Source organism: Mustela lutreola, chromosome 1 (genome assembly GCF_030435805.1).
Source record: "Mustela lutreola isolate mMusLut2 chromosome 1, mMusLut2.pri, whole genome shotgun sequence".
Lineage (NCBI taxonomy): Eukaryota > Metazoa > Chordata > Mammalia > Carnivora > Mustelidae > Mustela > Mustela lutreola.
Window position 1 is genome coordinate 91,392,010 of NC_081290.1, and position 20,330 is coordinate 91,412,339.

The 20,330-nt window shown below is 38.8% G+C and overlaps 1 protein-coding gene across 4 annotated transcripts in view; it reads left to right on the top strand.

Moving 5' to 3' along the window:
• Positions 1-14,496, top strand: part of SEC24D (SEC24 homolog D, COPII coat complex component) — a 106,437-nt gene extending 91,941 nt beyond the window's left edge. For all 4 annotated transcript variants that reach the window (XM_059169604.1, XM_059169593.1, XM_059169612.1 and 1 more), the window contains exons 20-23: positions 2,775-2,954; positions 5,214-5,405; positions 8,173-8,262; positions 13,659-14,496. In XM_059169604.1, coding sequence (XP_059025587.1) covers positions 2,775-2,954; positions 5,214-5,405; positions 8,173-8,262; positions 13,659-13,799 — 603 coding nt within the window. In that variant the 3' untranslated portion in view covers positions 13,800-14,496. The remainder of the gene's footprint in view (positions 1-2,774; positions 2,955-5,213; positions 5,406-8,172; positions 8,263-13,658) is intronic.
• The last annotated feature ends 5,834 nt before the right edge of the window (positions 14,497-20,330 follow it).

Sequence of the window (20,330 nt, forward strand, 5' to 3'; positions counted from 1 at the left end):
AAATGGCTGAACCTGGGGTTGTCTTCAGAGAATATAACTTCAGATTTGCTGCCCTCTCATCGTTCACTTTTTTTTTAAAGATTTTATTTATTTATTTGACAGAGATCACAAGTAGGCAGAGAGGCAGACAGAGACAGGGGGAAGCAGGCTCCCCACCAAGCAGAGACCCTGATGCAGGGCTTGATGCCAGGACCCTGAGATCATGACCTGAGCTGAAGGCAGAGGCTTTAACCTACTAAGCAACCCAGGCGCCCCTCATCGTTCACTTTTAAGAAATAATACCATGATTCCTAACGGAATTCCCTCTTTTACTGTAGAGCCCAAAGTTTCCTTGATCTAAGTAGGACTTAAGTTGCTGTATACTTGGATTATATGACACTGGACCTCAGAAGATCTACTTTTACTGACTCCCAGGGCCAGGACTAGCTTGAAGCAAGCGAGGCATTTAGGATGCAAAATTTAAGGAGGCATCTATTGTGGAGGTCATATTTTAATGCCGGGTTAAGACCTAAAACTGCAAACAACATGAAATCAATTTGTTAAGCTTACATGAGCAAGGTAGATTTTTTTTTTATTGAATCTAATAACTCACTCTTCCGAACTTAAATGCATTACATCGTATGGGAGTACAATGACTTCAAAAGGCAAGTCAAATGCCCTTAACTGCAAAGTAATTGTTTTTTTAAGTCATTGTCAATCTGTCATTTCAAAACTCAGAGAAAAATTCTCTAAATTCAATCAAACTGGACTCATGTGAATTTATACACCTTCCTCACCTGTACCTTTTATCCCCAAGAATGACTGTTACTCATGGAGGAGATCCAAGGATGTGGGGAAAGGTTTATAGGGTCCATCTGTTGCCACATTTTCTTCCCCACCACAAAAACATGGGCAAAGAATGTCTCCTTGGTTCTTTTCACCCTAACTCCATTTTTCTTCTTCGTCGTCAGTGTTCCTCCTTATTTATTTATTTACCTCCTCTGTTTTCTTCTATCTGCCGCCGCTCATCCAGTCTCCTCTGATTGGGCTTTTAGTCTTGTAGGGTCATTGTAGGTCAGGAGGCTCACCCCTTGGTGGCTTTTAGGACAACATATTTCTAAACTGTCTTAATGTAACCTGATTAATGAGAAGCAACCAGTGAAATTACAAGATAATATTTGAAAAAGTGTGTGTACATGCTTCAGTATGAGAATCTAAGAATATTCTTCATTCATAATTTGTAAGACTCCTAACTGGTAACTGGTCCAGAAACAGCATTAAGACCACATGGCTCTGGAATCGGATTATGATATGGTTCTTACATCTTTTGATCATATTTTTCCTTGGTTGAAAAAGTAATGCAGTAGCATATGTTGTCAAATAAAAAGGTTTTATGCTAGAGGAAAAAAAGAAGAGTATTCTACTCTGATGAGGATACATGCATTTGATGGTCTTTGATTCTCTGAAAGGGGATTATAGAAGGAGAGAGGAAATAAACCACAAAATAGAATTGTCCTGAAATATGTTTGCCTGAACCAGTTAGAAAACTGTCTTACACATTCTTTACTTAGTAGACCATGAGAAGAAACTTGCAATATGTAAGGATTTAAATGGAGGAATAAATCCTAAAGATCCTTGAGGGAAAGTTTCTTTTCAGTGTGGATTCTAATAAGCATATATTCTTTTTCCTCATTAAGTGGGAACACTAAGAAAGCAATCGTGAATTTGTAGACCAGATATCCAGAAGTGCTGCATTCTGTTGTTATTTGCAGCATGATAATACAATATGTTTTTGGAACTGTAGGAGTTTGATTTTGCCTGTTACCCTTTGGTAGTGACTACCATTAGGTAGTGACACACCTAAATCCAGGAAGTATTTCCTTTTTTAGTTTATAGTGTCACAACCTCCTTATTATGTTTTATTGAGTGATGTGTCTGCCATCTCTGATGGACTTTGGCATCTTGGGACATCGACTGTCCCTTATTCCCCTGACCTATCATTGACAGTTTGCACAGAACCCATGACACGGTGGCATTTAATACATGTTTGATGAGTTTTTGGCTAACTGTGTGAGTTTGAGGTACATGAAGCACGTAAAGGAAGAGATACCTCATGGATAGTTGAAAAAGACACTCTTCTTGAACTCAAGAGGTAGAGATTGGTGACACAGATTAGGATCTCTTTAAAGATTAAAAATCTTGTGAAAGATTTTATTTATTTGACAAGTTAGTGAGAGAGGGAACACAAACAGGGGGAGTGCGAGAGAGAGAAGCCAGCCTCCCGCTGAGCAGGGAGGCTGATGTGGGGCTTGATCCCAGGACCCTGGGATCATGACCCGAACCAAAGGCAGATGCTTAACAACTGAGCATCCCAGGTGCCCCAGGAAATCATTTATTAATAAACTTTTGTAATACTGTGTGCTAGGTACCCTTGTAAGTGCTTCACAGATTAATAATCATTTAATCCTCCTAACAATTTCATGATCATGCAGGAGATGGGCTGTTCCAGTTTTAAATGAGAAAATGTAGGACAAGAGAGAATGGTTTGCCCAGGGCCACACATCTGTTAAGAGGCAGACGGAATCGGGTTCTGCCGAAGCACCTAGAGAAACCCAACTGTCGTTGTTTGAATACCTCATGGGTGTCAATTTCTGTACTCTGTGTGCTTGTGTGTGTTATCATTTAATCTTCACAATTACCTCAAAAACAAATGATGTTTTTGTCTTAGAGGTAAAGCTCAGGGGTTCTTTCTCATAAAGGTCAAGCATATGAAACAAATGTCTTTCTCCTTTCAGCTTATTTTACCAGATTCCATGAAAGTATTACCAGTGTACATGAATTGTTTGTTAAAAAACTGTGTGCTGCTTAGCAGACCAGAGATCTCAACAGATGAGCGGGCGTACCAGAGACAGCTGGTCATGACCATGGGTGTGGCCGACTCTCAGCTTTTCTTCTACCCACAGCTTCTGCCAATAGTGAGTACAAGGCAGTGGTGCATTTTCTAGACGAGTCTGGAAGGGAATCTATTTTGTCCTTTTCCATATGTTCTATCTGGAACATTTTGTTCTTAAGAAATTTAAAGGCACCAATGACTTTTGAATGTGTCATGTGGGACCAACAGCAGAGGCTCTTTAAGCAAGTATTTTGCATCAACAAGTGTTCAGTGTGGTGATGTTGATGGTGGGAGTTTGGGATGTTCCTATTCCAGGGAATTGCTCAGATAATTGCGTTTCTTTCCTCATGCCCAAATTGGCAGATTGAAGAGTTAGTAATCAAGTTGGAGCCAGCCAACCTTCAGTTGCTCAAGAAATCTACCTTATAGCATCAAAGGCAACTGATATATATGTGTATGGGATCTTATGTGCACACATGTATTTGTTTCTGTACAATGTATGAATGTCTAAAAGTCACCGCATTTAACTATGATTCCCTTGACTAAATACAATCAAGGATTTACAAATCAGATATATTTGAGGCCGTCTACACTGTACAAGAGGCCAACTTCACTTGCCCTTGCCTTGGAGAATTTACTTTGCATGTATTTCATTTATTTGAAGTCAGTCCTTAATGTCTTGTATGCCCCTGTGCTCTGCAACTAAGCTCTTTTCCCCTGAGACCTAACAAGTTCAAGTTACAATTGAGGGATAAAAGAGGGGAAGGCTGGTGACTTATTTCTAGTCCCTATATTGAAAGTCATACTCCGGCTCTCAGGAACAGTTCAGTCAGTATTAGAGTTAAATTAGGTTGGAAATTAAAAGCTATCAATTCTTTCAATCACTATGAACACTAGAATTCTTATGAAATGATTGATTTTCAGATAAAAATGAATTAGCAAGAATCTATATGCCAGACAAACTAGAACTCTAACGGATAAGAGCATCACCACTCCACTAAAATCCTCTTGCCAAGGTCACCAGTGGCCAGCATGCTGCTGAATCCAAAGGGCAGTTCTTGGTCCTCCTCTTACCATCACCAGCATCTGACACAGTTTATTTCTCCCTCTGGAGCACCTTCTTCACTTGACTTCTAGTTTCTCTGCTTCCCTAGCCACTTCTCCTACTGCCTTTGCTAGCTTATCCTCTTCTTCCTGTCAGAGTACCCCTGGGGCTCAGTCCTTGGGAAGCTTCTCTTGTCTATCTGTGCTCAACCCTGCTGAGGGCTTATCTCTCTTTTCAGATCCATTTATGTACTGATTACCATGTTTGTATCTCCAGCCGGACCACTGTGCAGAGCTCTAGATGTGTCTATCCTGTAGCCTCCTGAGCATCTCTCTGTGGATGTGTACTGGGCACCTTAAACCAAGCCCTGAGCTCGTCTCCACACCTGCTCTCCTACAGTCTTCTCTGTCCCCATTTACCTCTGCTCTCCCTTGCCAGTTCTTTAGGCCAAAGCTTGCTCTCTTAACCATCACATCTCATCCACCAGTAAACATCCCAGCTCTCCTTTCCAAGAATATCTGGGTTCTGACCACTTTCTCTCCTCATCTGTCACAGCTCAGATTTGAGCATAATCATCTCTCCCGTGGACTATGGCAGAGCCCTCTTAACAACCCTTGAAGCTTGTACATTCGCCTCTCTGGTCTGTGTTCGGCATAAAAGTTAGAGTAGTCCTGTTAAAATTATGAGCTCATGTCCTTACACTACTCAGAACACACTAGGATTTCCCATTTCAGGAAACACCAAATTTTTTACTGCCTTGGCCCAGTGCCATCTATACTAACCTCTCTCCTTTTCTGTCTGACCTCGTCAACTTCCTCACTCTACCCCAGGCACCCTGGCCTCCTTGCTGATCCTGAAACATCTGAGACAGACTCTTGCCTTAGGATCTTTGCACCAACTATTCCCTCCATCCTGAATGCTCTTCCACAGATATCCCCATGGCCCTGTCTCTCATCTCTTTGGGCAAAATTACCTTCCCAACTAGCCTTCTTAGACTAGGCTATTTGAAGTTGTACTACCAGCACTGACATGCCCTATCCCACTTTCCTGCTGCTTTTCTTCATAGCACTGACACCATTTAAAATTCAATGTATTTTACTTATTTTATTTGTTGCCTCTTATTCCTTCCAAAAAATGGTTAGTGTGCTTGAATAGTTACTGTCTAATGACTAAAAGAATGCCTGGCACATAGTGGCCACTCATTAAATATTCATTAGAAGGAAAGAAGGGAGGAGGGAGGAAGAAGGGACAGGAAGGATGGCAAACTTACCAACTCTCCTGCCTTTGCCTGCACAGCACACGTTAGATGTCAAAAGTACAGCCCTACCCACCGCTATTCGTTGCTCTGAGTCCCGTCTTTCAGAAGAAGGAATATTCTTATTGGCTAATGGTCTCAACATGTTCTTATGGTTAGGAGTTAGTAGCCCACCAGAACTGATCCAAGGAATATTTAATGTGCCATCTTTTGCGCATATCAACACAGATATGGTGAGTATTTTTTTTTCATTGTTTTTGTGGTAATGTACAAATTCATAAATGTTTTGTGTTCATGTGCAACCACATATTACAAAGTAGAAAAAACAATAAGGATATAGTTCTTTATAAGAAAGAGAATTGTATGTGTTAATGAATAACAATTAACTGATATAAAGTTATTTGTATAAAGTATTATGAAACAACCAAAACATAGACTTTAAAAAGAGATTGCCCAGCACTTCCAAAGCATTTACTGTGTGTTAATCACTGTGCTCTAAATACTTTAAACACATCATCCCATTTAACTGTCACAACAAATCAATGAGACGGATATTATTGTCAACATTGTATAGATGAATCAATTGAGGTTTGGAGACAAGTTCTTTCGGGTAGTCAGTAGCAGAGATGGAAAGTGAATCCAGTTCTCATACTCTGTACTGCTCTTCCTGGTGTGGAACTGCATATTCAAAGGAATGCAGAAATCTTCCCTACATGTTCAGCTGTAGTCCAAGACTGTCTCAGATTAATGGGTTGCAAAGTAATAATCTTACGAAAACAGGTTATATACGCCTCTGTTATAAATAAGTTATATACTCTCCTCATTACAAAAGAGATGTGGATTTGATATAAAATGAATACAAATGATTTTATTTTTAAAGTACTTTAGGAAAAACCAGCAATTATCATTTGTTTAAAAATCAACATTAATTGCAAATTAATTATAGACCATTTTTGCATGAACATCATTACTATGATGGTTATTGTCTTACTCTGCTTGGTGGTGGATTTCGTATGAATGCACATGTAGAACTCAGCAGATAGTTTTTTCCCCAAGACCTCACTTGTATGATGGTAAGATGAATTCCCCAATTTCTGTTATGAAGGTAGAGACGTAAGATCTTGGAAGAAGGGACAGGGTCAAAATTCCAGCCTAGGTAGGTGATCAGTTTAGAGAGATGCATATCCATTATGAATGTTAAGAAAATATTTTTAAAAGAATTAAAGGTGTCCATACCCCATTAAGAAAATAGTTTTGTTTTTTTTTTTTTTAAAGATTTTATTTATTTATTTGACAGAGAGAGATCACAAGCAGGCAGAGAGTGAGGCAGAGAGAGAGGAGGAAGCAGGCTCCCTGCTGAGCAGAGAGTCCGATGCGGGCCTCGATCCCAGGACCCTGAGATCATGACCTGAGCCGAAGGCAGCGGCTTAACCCACTGAGCCACCCAGGCGCCCAAGAAAATAGTTTTAAGATGAAGATTCAGAAATAGCAAGATGTGGGGCGCCTGGGTGGCTCAGTGGGTTAAGCCGCTGCCTTCGGCTCAGGTCATGATCTCAGGGTCCTGGGATCAAGTCCCGCATCAGGCTCTCTGCTCAGCAGGGAGCCTGCTTCCTCCTCTCTCTCTGCCTGCCTCTCTGCCTATTTGTGATCTCTCTCTGTCAAATAAATAAATAAAATCTTTAAAAAAAAAAAAAAAAAAAAAAAAAAAAAAAAAAAAAAAAAAGAAATAGCAAGATGTTTGCACAGGTTAAAATTAGGGCATGATTAGAAAATTACAATTAAAAATAAAAAAATAGAAATAAAATTTAAAAATTAGAATTAATTTTTAAAAATAAAAAAAATGAAAATTCAGTAGGGAAAGAGCTATGAATCTCAAGAATGTTTATATAAAATTTAAGGAAGCCTCCTCATCTGTCACAGTGTATTGTTGGAGTAAATGTTAAATGCATATTTGCTGAATTGAATGTTACATATGAAATCGCCACAGAGCAGCAGAGTGGTAGGTTTGTGCTTATATCATGTGCCTCCTCTAAGCCTTCTTCAAAAAAGATAAAGAAAAAACCAAATGTCACTTTCATTTTAGAGACAGTTGGCACTTCAAAACATGTATGTGAAGTGTATATGTTATTTGTTACAGAAAAAGATCTGTCTTAGTGTCAAAAAATACCCACCAAAAACGTGAATATAAATAATGAATTTTCTGCCTTTTTTCCCAAAACTTCTGTGAAAAATATTGGCCCTAATCTTTTCCTGAGACTTGTGACTTTGTGGTAAAATGTTCTACCTCGCCTTTTCAGTAGCTAAGTCACAGATGATATATTAGCTCTTGATACTTTTTTTTTTTTTTTTGGATAAGTAATCATAAGCATTTTACTCTTGTCTTATTGGAAGAAGTGAAGTCCAGATCCTTCATGTCCCCCAGAGGCCAGGGGCAGTGGGATGGTTATCTCTTATAAACCATTAGCCGAATTTCAAGGGTATCTCAGGGGCCATATTCCTCTTGAGAAATCAGCATTTGATGGTTTGTCTTAATTTTGAAACAGTGGTATTTGGATGGCATTTTCTAAATATGGTAACAATTCATGGTCCTGAAGTGGATCCACTGAAGGAATAAAGTTCATCTTTTCTCCCATGACAAAGCCCTGAAGTAGCCATCTTACAAAGGGATTAAACATCATGGTGAATGATCCAAAGATCCAAAGATATCCTTTGTATATACCTGTTGTGTCATTTCAGTGGTGTACATGTGTCAAATTCTAGAGAAGGGAGTTTATTTTCAATAGAGAGTTAGTTGGTGGAAATGTATCCCAATAAGAATGAATAATTTTTAGTGCATTTTTTTCACATTTTTGGTTTTTAGGTAAAGGAACTAAGCTAATAATCAAAGATATGGTGTAGAAGGGTGTTTTCTAACTTCAACATGCTAATAATTTCATTGCTGCTTCTGTCTAAATGCTGTCAATTACATTGAAACTTTAACTTTGGTTTTCTTAAATTTAGACAACACTGCCTGAAGTTGGAAACCCATACTCTCAAACACTCAGAATGATAATCAGTATTATCCAACAAAAGAGGCCATATTCAATGAAGGTAAGAATAAGATTTTTTTTTCCCTTTCTTTAAGTGTTTATTTGTATTTCATTACAGACTTTGTAAATGCATGTCCTATATTTTTATAACATGGTCTTTGGTAGAAAACTCACACTAACCTCTAATATATCTACCTGTTCAACAGATGCAAACATAAAAAAAATAATAATAATAAGTAAATAGGTATCACCACAGGTTGCCCATGGGTTATTTTAGTAATTATTAACTTAGTAATCAAGAACTTCTTTATGGCTTAGTAACAGCTGATATCATTAACAGACTATGAAATGACTGCCTTCGGGGCTTAAAATTACTTAGTTATATAGAACTATCATTCAGGACACCTTTAAAATTTTATTTTTACAACTTTAGATTTGTGATCTCTGAGAAGTTTGTTATCCTAGCCCTTCTAAGCCCTTCAAGCCTTTAAGTTTAATAAAAGAATATAAACTGTCTATAACTCGGGAAGATTATGCCTTGTTACTGAGTCCCAGCTACTCACCTATCTTCCTTCTCAAGCTCAAGGTGAAAGTCTCCTGGAGTTTGAGATGTACAAATGGTGATGGTTTATTACTGTACTACTCCCTGCAGTGGTATAGGACACTCACCTGGAGGCAGGCCTCTGCAATAGCCAGGGACTTAGGGGTCATTTTTCCCTGAAATATACACGATATTAATGTAAATCAACATCCTTAGCCGTGAAAGATATTCATGCATGCACACATCAACTTTAGGCAGTACTGAGGTAAACCGAATTAGTGCAGAGCTTTGTAATCTCAAGGATGACTGGGTGAACACAGAACATTTCTAGAACTGTTCTCATACCATATGGCATCTACTTGGCTTCAGTTTTAGGGTAGGACCTAGACATGGCAGAGAAGGCTCACAGTAAAAACATTTTTCATAGGACATTCTCTGAAGGCCTTGGAGGCATGTAATTAAATCTATGGTTTCATGAAACAAAAAAAGAGAACCAGTGGTATTGAGTGCAGAGCAGTGACGATCCATCGACCTTCATCCCAGTTGTGGGAGCGGGATCCCCACCACCTGCCCCGTTTGCAGAGAAGAGGCTAAACGTGGAGACCATCCTTGTGCTCAGGAGCCTCTCCTTCCAGGGAAAATAAAACCTGTCTCTCTGCTTTCTCCCACCTGCTCTAATAGTGCATGTTAGCTTTAATAAGTCATGTTGGCTTTAATTATAAAAATATCTGGGATAAGCTCTGGACACATGTGAATAAGATACAAGCAGTTCCATGTTAAATAATTTTGGCTTGACTACTTAAGTCAAATTTTCTTATGTGCCACTTGCAAATATATCTGTTGTTAATAAGACTTCTTTGGCCTTTTCAGGGTACTATCTGTATTACAAATTTGAAAATTTAAAATCTGTAGTGGTTAGAGTTGAAGGGACTCTAGAAGACACCTGGTCTAACTGCTTCCTTTCAGCATGCTCCAGCACCAACTAACAGATATGGAAGTTTCTGGGTTTCTGTCTCACAGCTGGATCAGGACAGATGAAGTCTAGCCCCCGGTGCTTAGTCCAATGCACATAGCATTATACCTTTGGTCCTCACTTTTGGAAAATAGACCACACAAAGGAAATAAAAACACATTTATAGAGTCTTTAGATCTTTTTTAAAGAGTCAGGATTGAAGAGGAGAATTAAAAAACTGGAATGAAAGGGTCAAGAACAGCAAAATCAAATCCAGAAGGCCCTGCTGCCTTCTGGGGTATGCTCATTAGCTTTTTAAACAATCCTCTTATCATGCCTTCGTGGTCTTGCATTTGTGGGGGACAAAAAGAAAGATTGGTATCACACGATATCTGGGAAGACTACCGAAATCAGACGTCTCACTGATAAATTCTAGTCCTGCCCTGCTCCAAGTTCTCTGTGTTCCCAGTGTTTGCCATTCTCTTCTTCCCTGTGTGTTTTCTAGATTAGTCCCTTCCCATTGGCTCCTTTCAGTTTATAAGCCGTTCGAATCTCCCTTTATCGAAGCTCCTGATTCTCCAAGATTCTGCTTCCCTTTTCTTTGATTTCATTCTACAAACTTGTATTAAGTACTAGCAAGGTACCGGGCGTTTTATCATCATGCTTCTTGAAAAAGCTATCTGTTAACTGTATATATTCCCTTATTCCCATGTCTCCAGCTATCTGAAATGGCCAAACAGCTAAAGAAATTGATTCTCAGTCCCTTGACAACAATTGCAAAATTGAATATTACCGTTTTCCTCCAATTTTCTCTTCTGTCAGTTTTCAAAATGTCATATTCTCATGATGCTTCTTTCTCAACTGACCTTTTTCTTTAGATTCTTTAGTTTATCTGCCCCTTAAGAAGAGTTGGCATTCCCCGGAGTTGTGTCTGCTGCTCTCTTCTCATTCAGCTCGTTCTTTGGGGTGATCCTAATCACTCTCATTATTTAATACTGTTTCATATGAGGCAGGCCATGAGAAATGAGAATGGCTCTTGAAGTGCTATGATTCTTTAAGGTGCCTGGTACCGTGACCTAAAGAAGATAAACGGGGACTACCCGAGATAGTCGGTTCTTCCGTGAAGAGGGTACACATGAGGCTGGGAGGGACACCAGCAATGATCATTTTCATATCTTCTTCCCACTCTACAAGGCTAGTTCCCTCCCTATAGCATGGTAAAGGAAGGGGGCTGATAAAATACGGATTCCCCAGTGCATCCCAGTATTTTTTCCTCTTAGTTGTATGGTTTACTCCTTAAGAAGATCACCAGCATGTCGAGACAACTAAGATGGCTTGCCACCACTTCCATGAATCTGCTTCCTGAGACCTTCCACCATACTTTCTGTGTCATTCTGGAACTAGTAGTGGGATGTTCAACTTTGTCTATAGAAACTCAAATGGTAGAGCCAGAATTTTTTTTTTTTTTTAAAGAATTTATTGATTTATTTGAGAGACAGAAACAGCATGAGCAGAGGGAAGGGTAGAGGGGGAGGCAGAAGCAGACTCCCTGCTGAGGAGGGGAGCCTAATGTGGGGCTCCATCCCAGGACCCCGAGATCATGACTTGAGTTGAAGTCAGATGTTTAAGCAACAGAACCACCCACGTGTCCTGAATCAGGGTATTTGTTTTTTTACCTTAAAGCTAAGTTTCTCCCTAAGGTGAAATTCATTTCCTATTCTATTTCCACCTCAGATCATAGCCAGACACCCTTCATCGAAGGAGGTTTTACAGTGATCACCACTGGAAAATAAATAACCCAAGTGAATGGCAGCAACAGCATATGTATAATATGGACTTCCTCCCATTAATTCCCATAGACAAATTAAATTCTAAAAAGATTAGAGTCTCAAATCCTTCCCTTCACAATGTCTCATTCTGCCCAGTGTCAGCCTGGGCTGTTTCACTGAGGCCAGACCCACATTGCTCTTGCCTGTCAGGGACAGTCATAACCAGTAAAAAGAAAATGGCCTTGGCTTCAGGCTCACCAGGCTGCAAGTTTTAATCTCCTTTGGAGAAGTTTCCGTTGAAGGTTAGTTGTGCTTCCCTGTGTTGGGGTGGAGGTGCGCCCATCCACACTGCTGTTCCAGTGCAGCATCCCCATGCCTGGCAATGACACCTGAAAGCCAAGACACCACACCTTTTCTGTACCCATATAAGTTCGCTGAGCAGTAGTGGTGGCAGCAGCTGTTGTATTTTTATCAGGCCAGGGGTGGTTTAAAGCTTATCAGCCTAGGGGCCAGGCCAAAATAGCATAAAGGAAAGAAAGCAAATTGTGTTGACAGTATCATTCTACTTGGTAACTAAAGCAAAACTAGGGAGGGCCAGTCCCTCCTGGCCGAAATGCAATGTACCTTCCTCCCTGCAGCCAGTAACTGCAGACCTTTCTGGTGGTTTCACTAGGTGAGGGGAATGCCATGAAGCAGGCAGGGAGAACTTGTTTTGTGTGTGTGCTCCGTTAACTCCACTCATAGCTCAGTAGATAACAAATTCTGACCATTCAGATTGTCATCTGTGACTACCTGAAAACAGGAGTGAGTGAGTGAGTAAGGACCAGGGCTCCAAGTGTTCTGCCAAGGCTGCCCCCTTCTGGGCTTTTTTCCCATGCACCTCTTCCCCTAGGGCAGCATTGTCCAATAATGCAAGCTGCATATGTAATTCTGCATTTCTTAGTAGTCATGTTAGAAATGTACAAGAGTCATTTTAGTAATCTATTATTAACCCAGTATATCCAAAATAGCATTTCCATATGGATATGCAGTTAGTGAGTTTTACGTTTTCTTTTTCTCAAAATCTTAGAAATCCATTGTGTTAATTTTACATTTACAACACAACCCAATTCAGACTAGCCATGTTTCAAGTGATTGATAATCACGTGTTGCTGGTGGCTACAGTACTGGACTGCACAGCCCTAGATCATTGTTATGTGCAGGGAACAAGGGTCCCCTGTACAGTCCACCTCTGTAGTGCCTCTCAATTGTTTCTTTTTCTTCCTTTTTTTTTCAGTAGGTTCCATGCCTAATGTGGGGCTTGAACTCAGGACACTGAGATCAAGGGTCACATTCTCTACCCATGTAGCACCTCTCAAATCTCTTCCCTTCCCATCTTCACTGCCCTGTACTTCAAATCCCAATTGCCTCCCACCTCAGTGCCTCCAACTGCTTCCTGATGAGTTTCCCTCATCTCGTAGCGCTACTAGTTAACTCATTTTGTCCTGAAGCACTTTCACTAGATCACAATTCCTACAAAAGCTCAGACTCATTTAAATAGTTTTCCCTAACCTTGAGGTGGTTTGTCCCTAACTTTTCTCTGACTTTAAGACTATTAATTCATGGGGCACCTGGGTGGCTCAGTGGGTTAAGGCCTCTGCCTACGGCTCAGGTCATGATCTCAGGTTCCTGGGATCGAGCCCCGCATCAGGCTCTCCGCTCAGCAGAGAGCCTGCTTCCTCCTCTCTCTGCCTGCCTCTCTGACTATGTGTGACCTCCCCCACCCCCGTCAAATAAATAAAAAATATCTTAAAAAAAAAAAAAAGACTATTAATTCATTTTGCTAGCCATGTCTGTCTTTGGTACATGGTGCATGGCACCCCATTATGGAATGCCCTCTAAGCCCACCCCACCCCTATCCTTAAGGAAATCTTACATGATCCTTTAAGGCTCAAGTGATCATTATTACCACTGTGAAGCCTTTCCCATGGTGCTTTGCTTATGTTTCATCGTTGCCACTTAGTGTTGTATGTCTTGGGTTTTTATGGTTTTGGGGTCAGTGACTCCCTCCACTCTGGATAATGAACACTTTCCCATCATCCTCCAAGGCCTCATACACAATGTACGTTAAATAATTTTGGTGAAATATAGGCATATAAAATTGAGCCACATTCAGAGAATGTTTATAACCACCAGCCTTATTATTTTTTTCCTAGCTGACAATAGTAAAGCAGCGGGAGCAGCCAGAAATGGTTTTCCGACAGTTCCTGGTAGAAGACAAAGGACTTTATGGAGGATCATCTTATGTGGATTTCCTTTGTTGTGTTCACAAAGAGATCTGCCAGCTGCTTAATTAATTGAATCTTCTCTATTGTTGATGTTGCATTTCTAAGGAGATAATCTCCTTCTTGGTGCCTAATTCTCCAGATGATAACAGGCTAGTTTTGATTTCTTGCTCATTTTCAAAATAGCTTTCCAGGACGACATTTAGGACTTAAGCTTTGGTGCTCAGGTATAAAAGTCAATGAAGGTACAATTGTACCTTTATAAAGGGAACAGTCTATTTCTGATTGCACAATTTCTAACTGTTAAAAGTGATACAGTTTGCATTTCATGAAAGGCTTAGTTTACAGAACTGTAAACATTCTCAATTTTCTTTCTTTGTGCTAGACATATAAATTATTTTTCAAAATGTATAGATTTGAGGTAAAAAGTTGTCTTGGCTCTCCCATTTGCAGTGAGGGAAAAAATACAATTTTTACATTATACTTAATTTTTTTAAACCATGTAACACCCATTGAACATGTTTTTCAACTTAAGGTTTGCATAGCAGACTTTTAATAACCTTGGAATCTATTTGGTAGAACAATTTATGTTCTACTTTTTTTTTTCATAATTATATGTTGTGTATGTTAAAACTGTTTTCCAGTTGTTGTCTATAAAGCTGTCTTTATCTATATTCTTAATGGTTCTCTGTACAATTTTGAGGGTTTCTACCTGTATATAATGGATATTAACTGGTACCAATAAATCACTTCATATGCTCTTACTCAACAGGTAGAGATTTTTTTAGGTCTTTTGAGATTTTAAAAAGAAATAAGGGTGGTATTCATGTCTTGGAAAAGTTGTTTAAATGGCTTACTAAGAAAAAATTTGGAAAACTAAAGTTTTTTTTTTGAGGGTTGGGAAGTGTTAGGTGAATAAATCAACCTAAGAAATATCAGACAGTGTATTTGAGAAATGCATTTTTAAAAATTCTCTGATATGTCCTTGTGGACAGATTAATAGAAATGGCCTATATGAGACCATTATTAAAGAATATATATAAACCTAGGAGAGTGGTTTTGAGTGGTCTGACACAAGCGTCTGAACTGTATCTGCCCTGTTCAACTTTGGTATCAGTGATATGAATAAATAAGAAGAGTTAAGTATATTGAGTACCTACAATGTCCTAAGAACCGCACTGGGTGTTTTGCAAACATTTATTCCTCATGGTAACTCCACTTTTATTACCAGTCCCATTCACAGGTGAAGAAATAGACTTGAAGTGATTAAATCAGGACCTGTCTACGATTACGCAGCTAATAAGGTTTATTCATAAATTAATAGATGTCATGAAATTGAGTAGAACAACAAATACACTAACAAGATTAAACTCTATTCCCACGTTAGACAACTGGCATGATGTTTCATATTGACTTGGATGAGTTTAAGAAGAAATGTATAATCCTGAACCAGTGTCCAAAAAAAATGCACATGCAGATGCTCCTTGGAAACAACAGTACTTAAAAAAGAACTGAGGGAGTTTGTCAGCATGAATCTACAGTGGGAGAAAAGCAGATGTAATCAAGTTACTCTCTTACAGGGATAGGCTGTCAGATGAGTATAGCAATGGCCCTCCTCTGAGATGAGACCAGACCACACCTACATACGTGTTCAGTTCAAGGTACCATGCTCTATGTAAACTAGAAGGCCAGAACACATTCCTTTATTCACTTGAAGGTAGTCTAAGGATTGTTCTGTATTTGCCTACAGTAGAAAAACAGAACCAATACAAAGAAGTGACAAGGTACAGCTCAGTTGAATGAAGAACCTACTAAGTAATTAGGTGCTCAAAGAATGTGCCATTCTATAAAGTAGTATGGTCTAACTTAAATATCATACTTCTTCTATGTGCCAAGCACTCTGCCCTTTACTGGAGAGACAAACAGTGAGCAGCACAAACAAAACCCCTGCCATCTTGACAATTAAAGTGGTTTTCATAAATGGTGTAACAAGCCATTACATTTTATTTTTTTGTATATATAAATTTTATATGTATACATTTATAAATATTTATGTATTATATATACATTTATATATTTATATATATAATATATAATTTATATAACATTATATAATATATATATATATATGATATATAGATTCCTGATATATCTATATGTCAGGGATATGTGACCTAGTCTAGCTAGGGGGCAAGGTCTAGTCCATAAAGATTTCCCATTAATTATACTGAAGCTGAGATTTGAAAGAATTAGTAGACATGAGCCAGGTAATTGAAAGAATTTGCAAGGTAGCTTGTAAACTATGCAAGTGAGATATATTACAGCACCTAAAAATATGGGCCTGAGGCTCAGGAGTGAGCTCTGGGCTGGAAATTTGCAAGTCATCTACATACAGAGAAAAAGAAATAGTACAAAATAGATGAAAAAACCCAGGGCAATTCTGTTGTGAGAGGGCAGCAAATCCCTGAGACAGATAATGAAGTGGAAACCTGAGAAGACTGGGAGAAGGGCCAGAGAGGTTAAGAAGGAAAACGTGGCAATAGGACATCATAAAACCAAGGTAAGAGGGGGGCATGGAAAGAGTGGGCAACCAAGTTACAGCCTTTCCCTTTGGGAAAAGGAAGTTAAAGACTAAAAGGTATGTTGGAATTAGTAAAAAGGTCATGGGTGAGTTTGGTGACAACCCTTTTACAGGCTCAATGAACTTGAATGCTAGATTGGAATAAGTTGAGCAACAGGAGTCAGAGGGGAGGCAACTCAAGAAGGGGATCAGAGAGTCACAGCGGAAGGACAGGATTTATTTTAAGACTGTCAGGGATTTGACATTTAAACACTGATGGAAAGAAGCCAGTATTATATTGGAAGAATAAATAGTAGCAGTAGTTACATCAACTCAAAAAAAAAAAAAAATGTTGAAGACTGAACAGAGAAAAAATATTTGGAAGAGTAAGATTCTTGGAAGATAGAAGGTAATATAATACGGAGTACAAATGAAGATTAGCTTTCAATGGGAAAAGAAATCCAATACATAATGGAAATGCTCCAATGAATCCTGAAGGACCACTTTCCACCAAAAATGGTGAGTGCTATTCCACGGTGTTTGGAAATAGTACATTCCCTTTCCTAAACCTTGAGAACAATAGATCCTCATGGGCTATGGAACCACTGAGATGGATTTCTATACCAGCTCCATGTGAAATGGAACTTCGGGGCAAGTTAGAAACCTTTCTGTGCCTTGGTTTCCTACTCATTTGTTTGAAATATTAGGTTAATAAGTGTAAAGGGCTTAGACTAGTCCCTGACACATAGTGCTATTTAAGTGTTCATTGCTGTTATTTTATTGGTTTTTTTTTTTATTAAACATGCAAAAGATCATGAAAACTAGGACTAATCTGGCTCCTAGTTGTATTTGCTTTTATGCCGTATCTTAACCAATAGCCTCAAAACCAAGCTATCTTTCAATGCTATAGAAATGTCCAATTAAAAGATGGTTTCAGATATTAAAATAAATATATCAATATGAGGAAACTATAGCCTAAACTACTTTAAAGTGTTAAAAACCAAAACCCCAGTAAAATATAAGCCAAAGACAAGAATTTATATTTTGCATTTGGAGGAGCCATTATGAAGAAGTAAGTATTTACTCAAAAGAATACACATCTTTGAGGAAGTTACTAAATGGCTCTACCTTCACTTCTACAAATCTAACCTAATGACAGGAGACTGAGAATAACTAGGAATGGTATGTTAATTTTTTTTTTTTAAATGTTCAGTCAGATGGGAACATGCTTCTTAATAAAACAATAAGAGTAAGAACCAAATTTTCAGATCATGTTTTGGAATATGGAAAGATACATGAAATTGAACTTCTGCTCCACTAGGAGGCATTATACTCTAAAGTGTCCGAAACCTTTCAGAATGGTTGGTCAATCTTTCAGAAAAGGCAATTCTCTGGGGAGAACTGACTTTGTAAATTTTAACTGCTGAAAACACAGGTGTAATCCTGACTAAACTGGGTAAAAAGAAAAACAATCTCAGTGGGAAAAGGCAGTAAAAATCCCTTAGTCATCATCATCTCTTATGGCTATTTCTTGGCCTCTTCTTGAGACACGGATAAGAAGCTTGTTCCTTCCCTAAGCAGCCACTTAAGAACAGTTCTGTCTGAGAGAAAATTGTATTTAGCACATTGTTTTCCTGAAATGTTTCCCTTTTGCTGCCAGCTGACTCTCTCTCTCTTGAGGCCATAGGTGAAGTCTTCATTCACTGGATAGCAGTTTTCAGAGTTTAAAGCTACCACATACTGCTATTGTGTCCCTTCCAGGCCAAACCCTTCCAATTCCCAAAGCATGTCCTTGTAAACATGATTTCCAGAGCTACTGTTATCCAGACTTAATACATCAATATCCAGGGGGTTTTGTAAGATTTTGTTTATTTGAGAGAGAGAGAGAGCACAAGCAGGGGAAGGGGCAGACGGAGAGGGAGAAGCAGACTCCCTTCTGAGTAGGGAGCCCAACAGGGGAATCAATCCCAAGACCCTGAGATCACGACCTGAGCCGAAGGCAGACTCAATAGACGGAGCCACCTAGGTGCCCCTGAAAATCCAGTTTTAACTCACATAAAGAACAAAATAAATTTAGGGAAGCAAAAGGACTAGTGTCTAGTTAAGGAAATAATCATTACAACAATAGTGACTATAGGTTTCAAGAGTACATGAGTTTTGCAAAATCTTTCAGGGTGTACTTTTTTTAATAATATTAAAAGATTGTTACCTGTCCTACATCTAAAACTCTTTTGCAATAAGGATTTTCAATTTTAAGATATTTTATAGAAGACTAGTTTCCTAAGTCCCTATTTTTCGAACAGGTTATTTCTTGAGTCATGAAAAACTCTTTATATATTATTCTTGTTTGAAAAATAGTTTTTGGATATACCATGGGGTTTAGATTAATGTTACTCAATTAATGTTTTAAGGGCCCAATATGCTATTTGGGAAAAAGGTTATTACATTATGAATTAGGGCAAAGCACATTTAGCAGATATGAATGTACAACCTCTAGTGAGAAAGGAAAAAAAATTTAAAAATCAGACTAATTGAATGTGAATGGACTGGCAAGGAAACTCTACTCTCTTTGGCTTACACTGATGACTAGCGTCAAGGCCCACCTGCAGTCTCCTGAATTCCAGTGCTTCTCTGCTTCCACAGTGCGCTTGTGGGAGATGAATGTCTAGGGACATTCCTAGCATAGATGAATGTCTGGGGACACTTTCCTAGCCATGCAGCTATTTCTGAATGAGGCCACCTCTCCCTGACAGTGTTACTACTCAGCAGCAGTGTCCCAGAATTCCCAAGTGCCCCCCTAAGCCAATCCTCAGCTACCCTGTCCTCTCAAGCAACCTGTTACTAGGTCCATTATTCCTTATAGGAGGGATGTAGTCTTTATACTTAACCTGTTACTAACAAAGTGATACAGATGTAGTTAAACTGTTTTCCTTACTTTACAGGTTACATTTGGTAGAAAGAAAATTTATAACCTGAGGAAAGAATCAGGTCTGTCTTTGAACTCAAATGAAAGAAAATTCATTCTATAAATCTGCTGATAGGTGGTAAGTCAGTGGAAATTACTTTGTTGCCTCAGCCTCAAAAATAATGTTCTCTTGAGAGGAAAAAAAATCCTTATTAGAAAAGCAGTCCTCTTATGTAGCCAAGAAAGTAGAAGGGAAAAGAAATGGACAGAGAAGGATATTAAAAATCCTCTGGCATTTTTTCCAATTACTAAGCAAGCAAAGGAGTAAGGGACTATTTATTAGCCCCTTACTATGTGCTGTACATGAAAAGCTGAGAAAGCACATCGCTGCCTTTTTATAAATGACAAAGACTCATTTCTGAGAGCACAAGCAGCAGAGTTATAAGTCAGGACGAAATGAGTAGACAAAGACTGGTACCTCCGGCAGTCTTACACTTGCGTTGGGACAAGTGAAAGCAATCAGAAACAGGAATGTTCCCCAAAGAGGTTCTAATGCCATCTCGATCCAGTATCTTGTTAGCCTCATCTCATGGAGGAGATGGGATTTAAGATTCAGGAACTTAGTTGGCTGATAAACTCACATTTGTGATTATATTTGCTTAAATTTTGCTTTGGAATTTTTATAGACAGGATACTCTTAATTATAATGATCCTGCAGTCCCCCTTTATCTGTGGTTTTGCCTTCCATGGTTTCAGTTACTTGAGGTCAGTCATGGTCCAGAAGCAGATGATCCTCCTCTGACATACTATCAGGTCAGGAGTAGCCTAACTTACACCACGACGCCTGTATCCCTCACCCCACTTCATCTCATCACATAGGCACTTTAACATTCACATCATCACGAAAAGGAGCAGTATGGTTCAATAAGACATTTTGAGGAAGATCACATTCACGTAACTTTTATTAAAGTATATTACAATTCTATTATTATTGCTCATCTCTTAGTAGAACGAATTTATAAACTGAACTTTATCATATTTATGTATGTACAGGAAAAAAACTTTGTGTATATATATATATATATATATATATATATATATATGGTTTGGTACTATCCCTGGTTTCCAGCATCCAGTG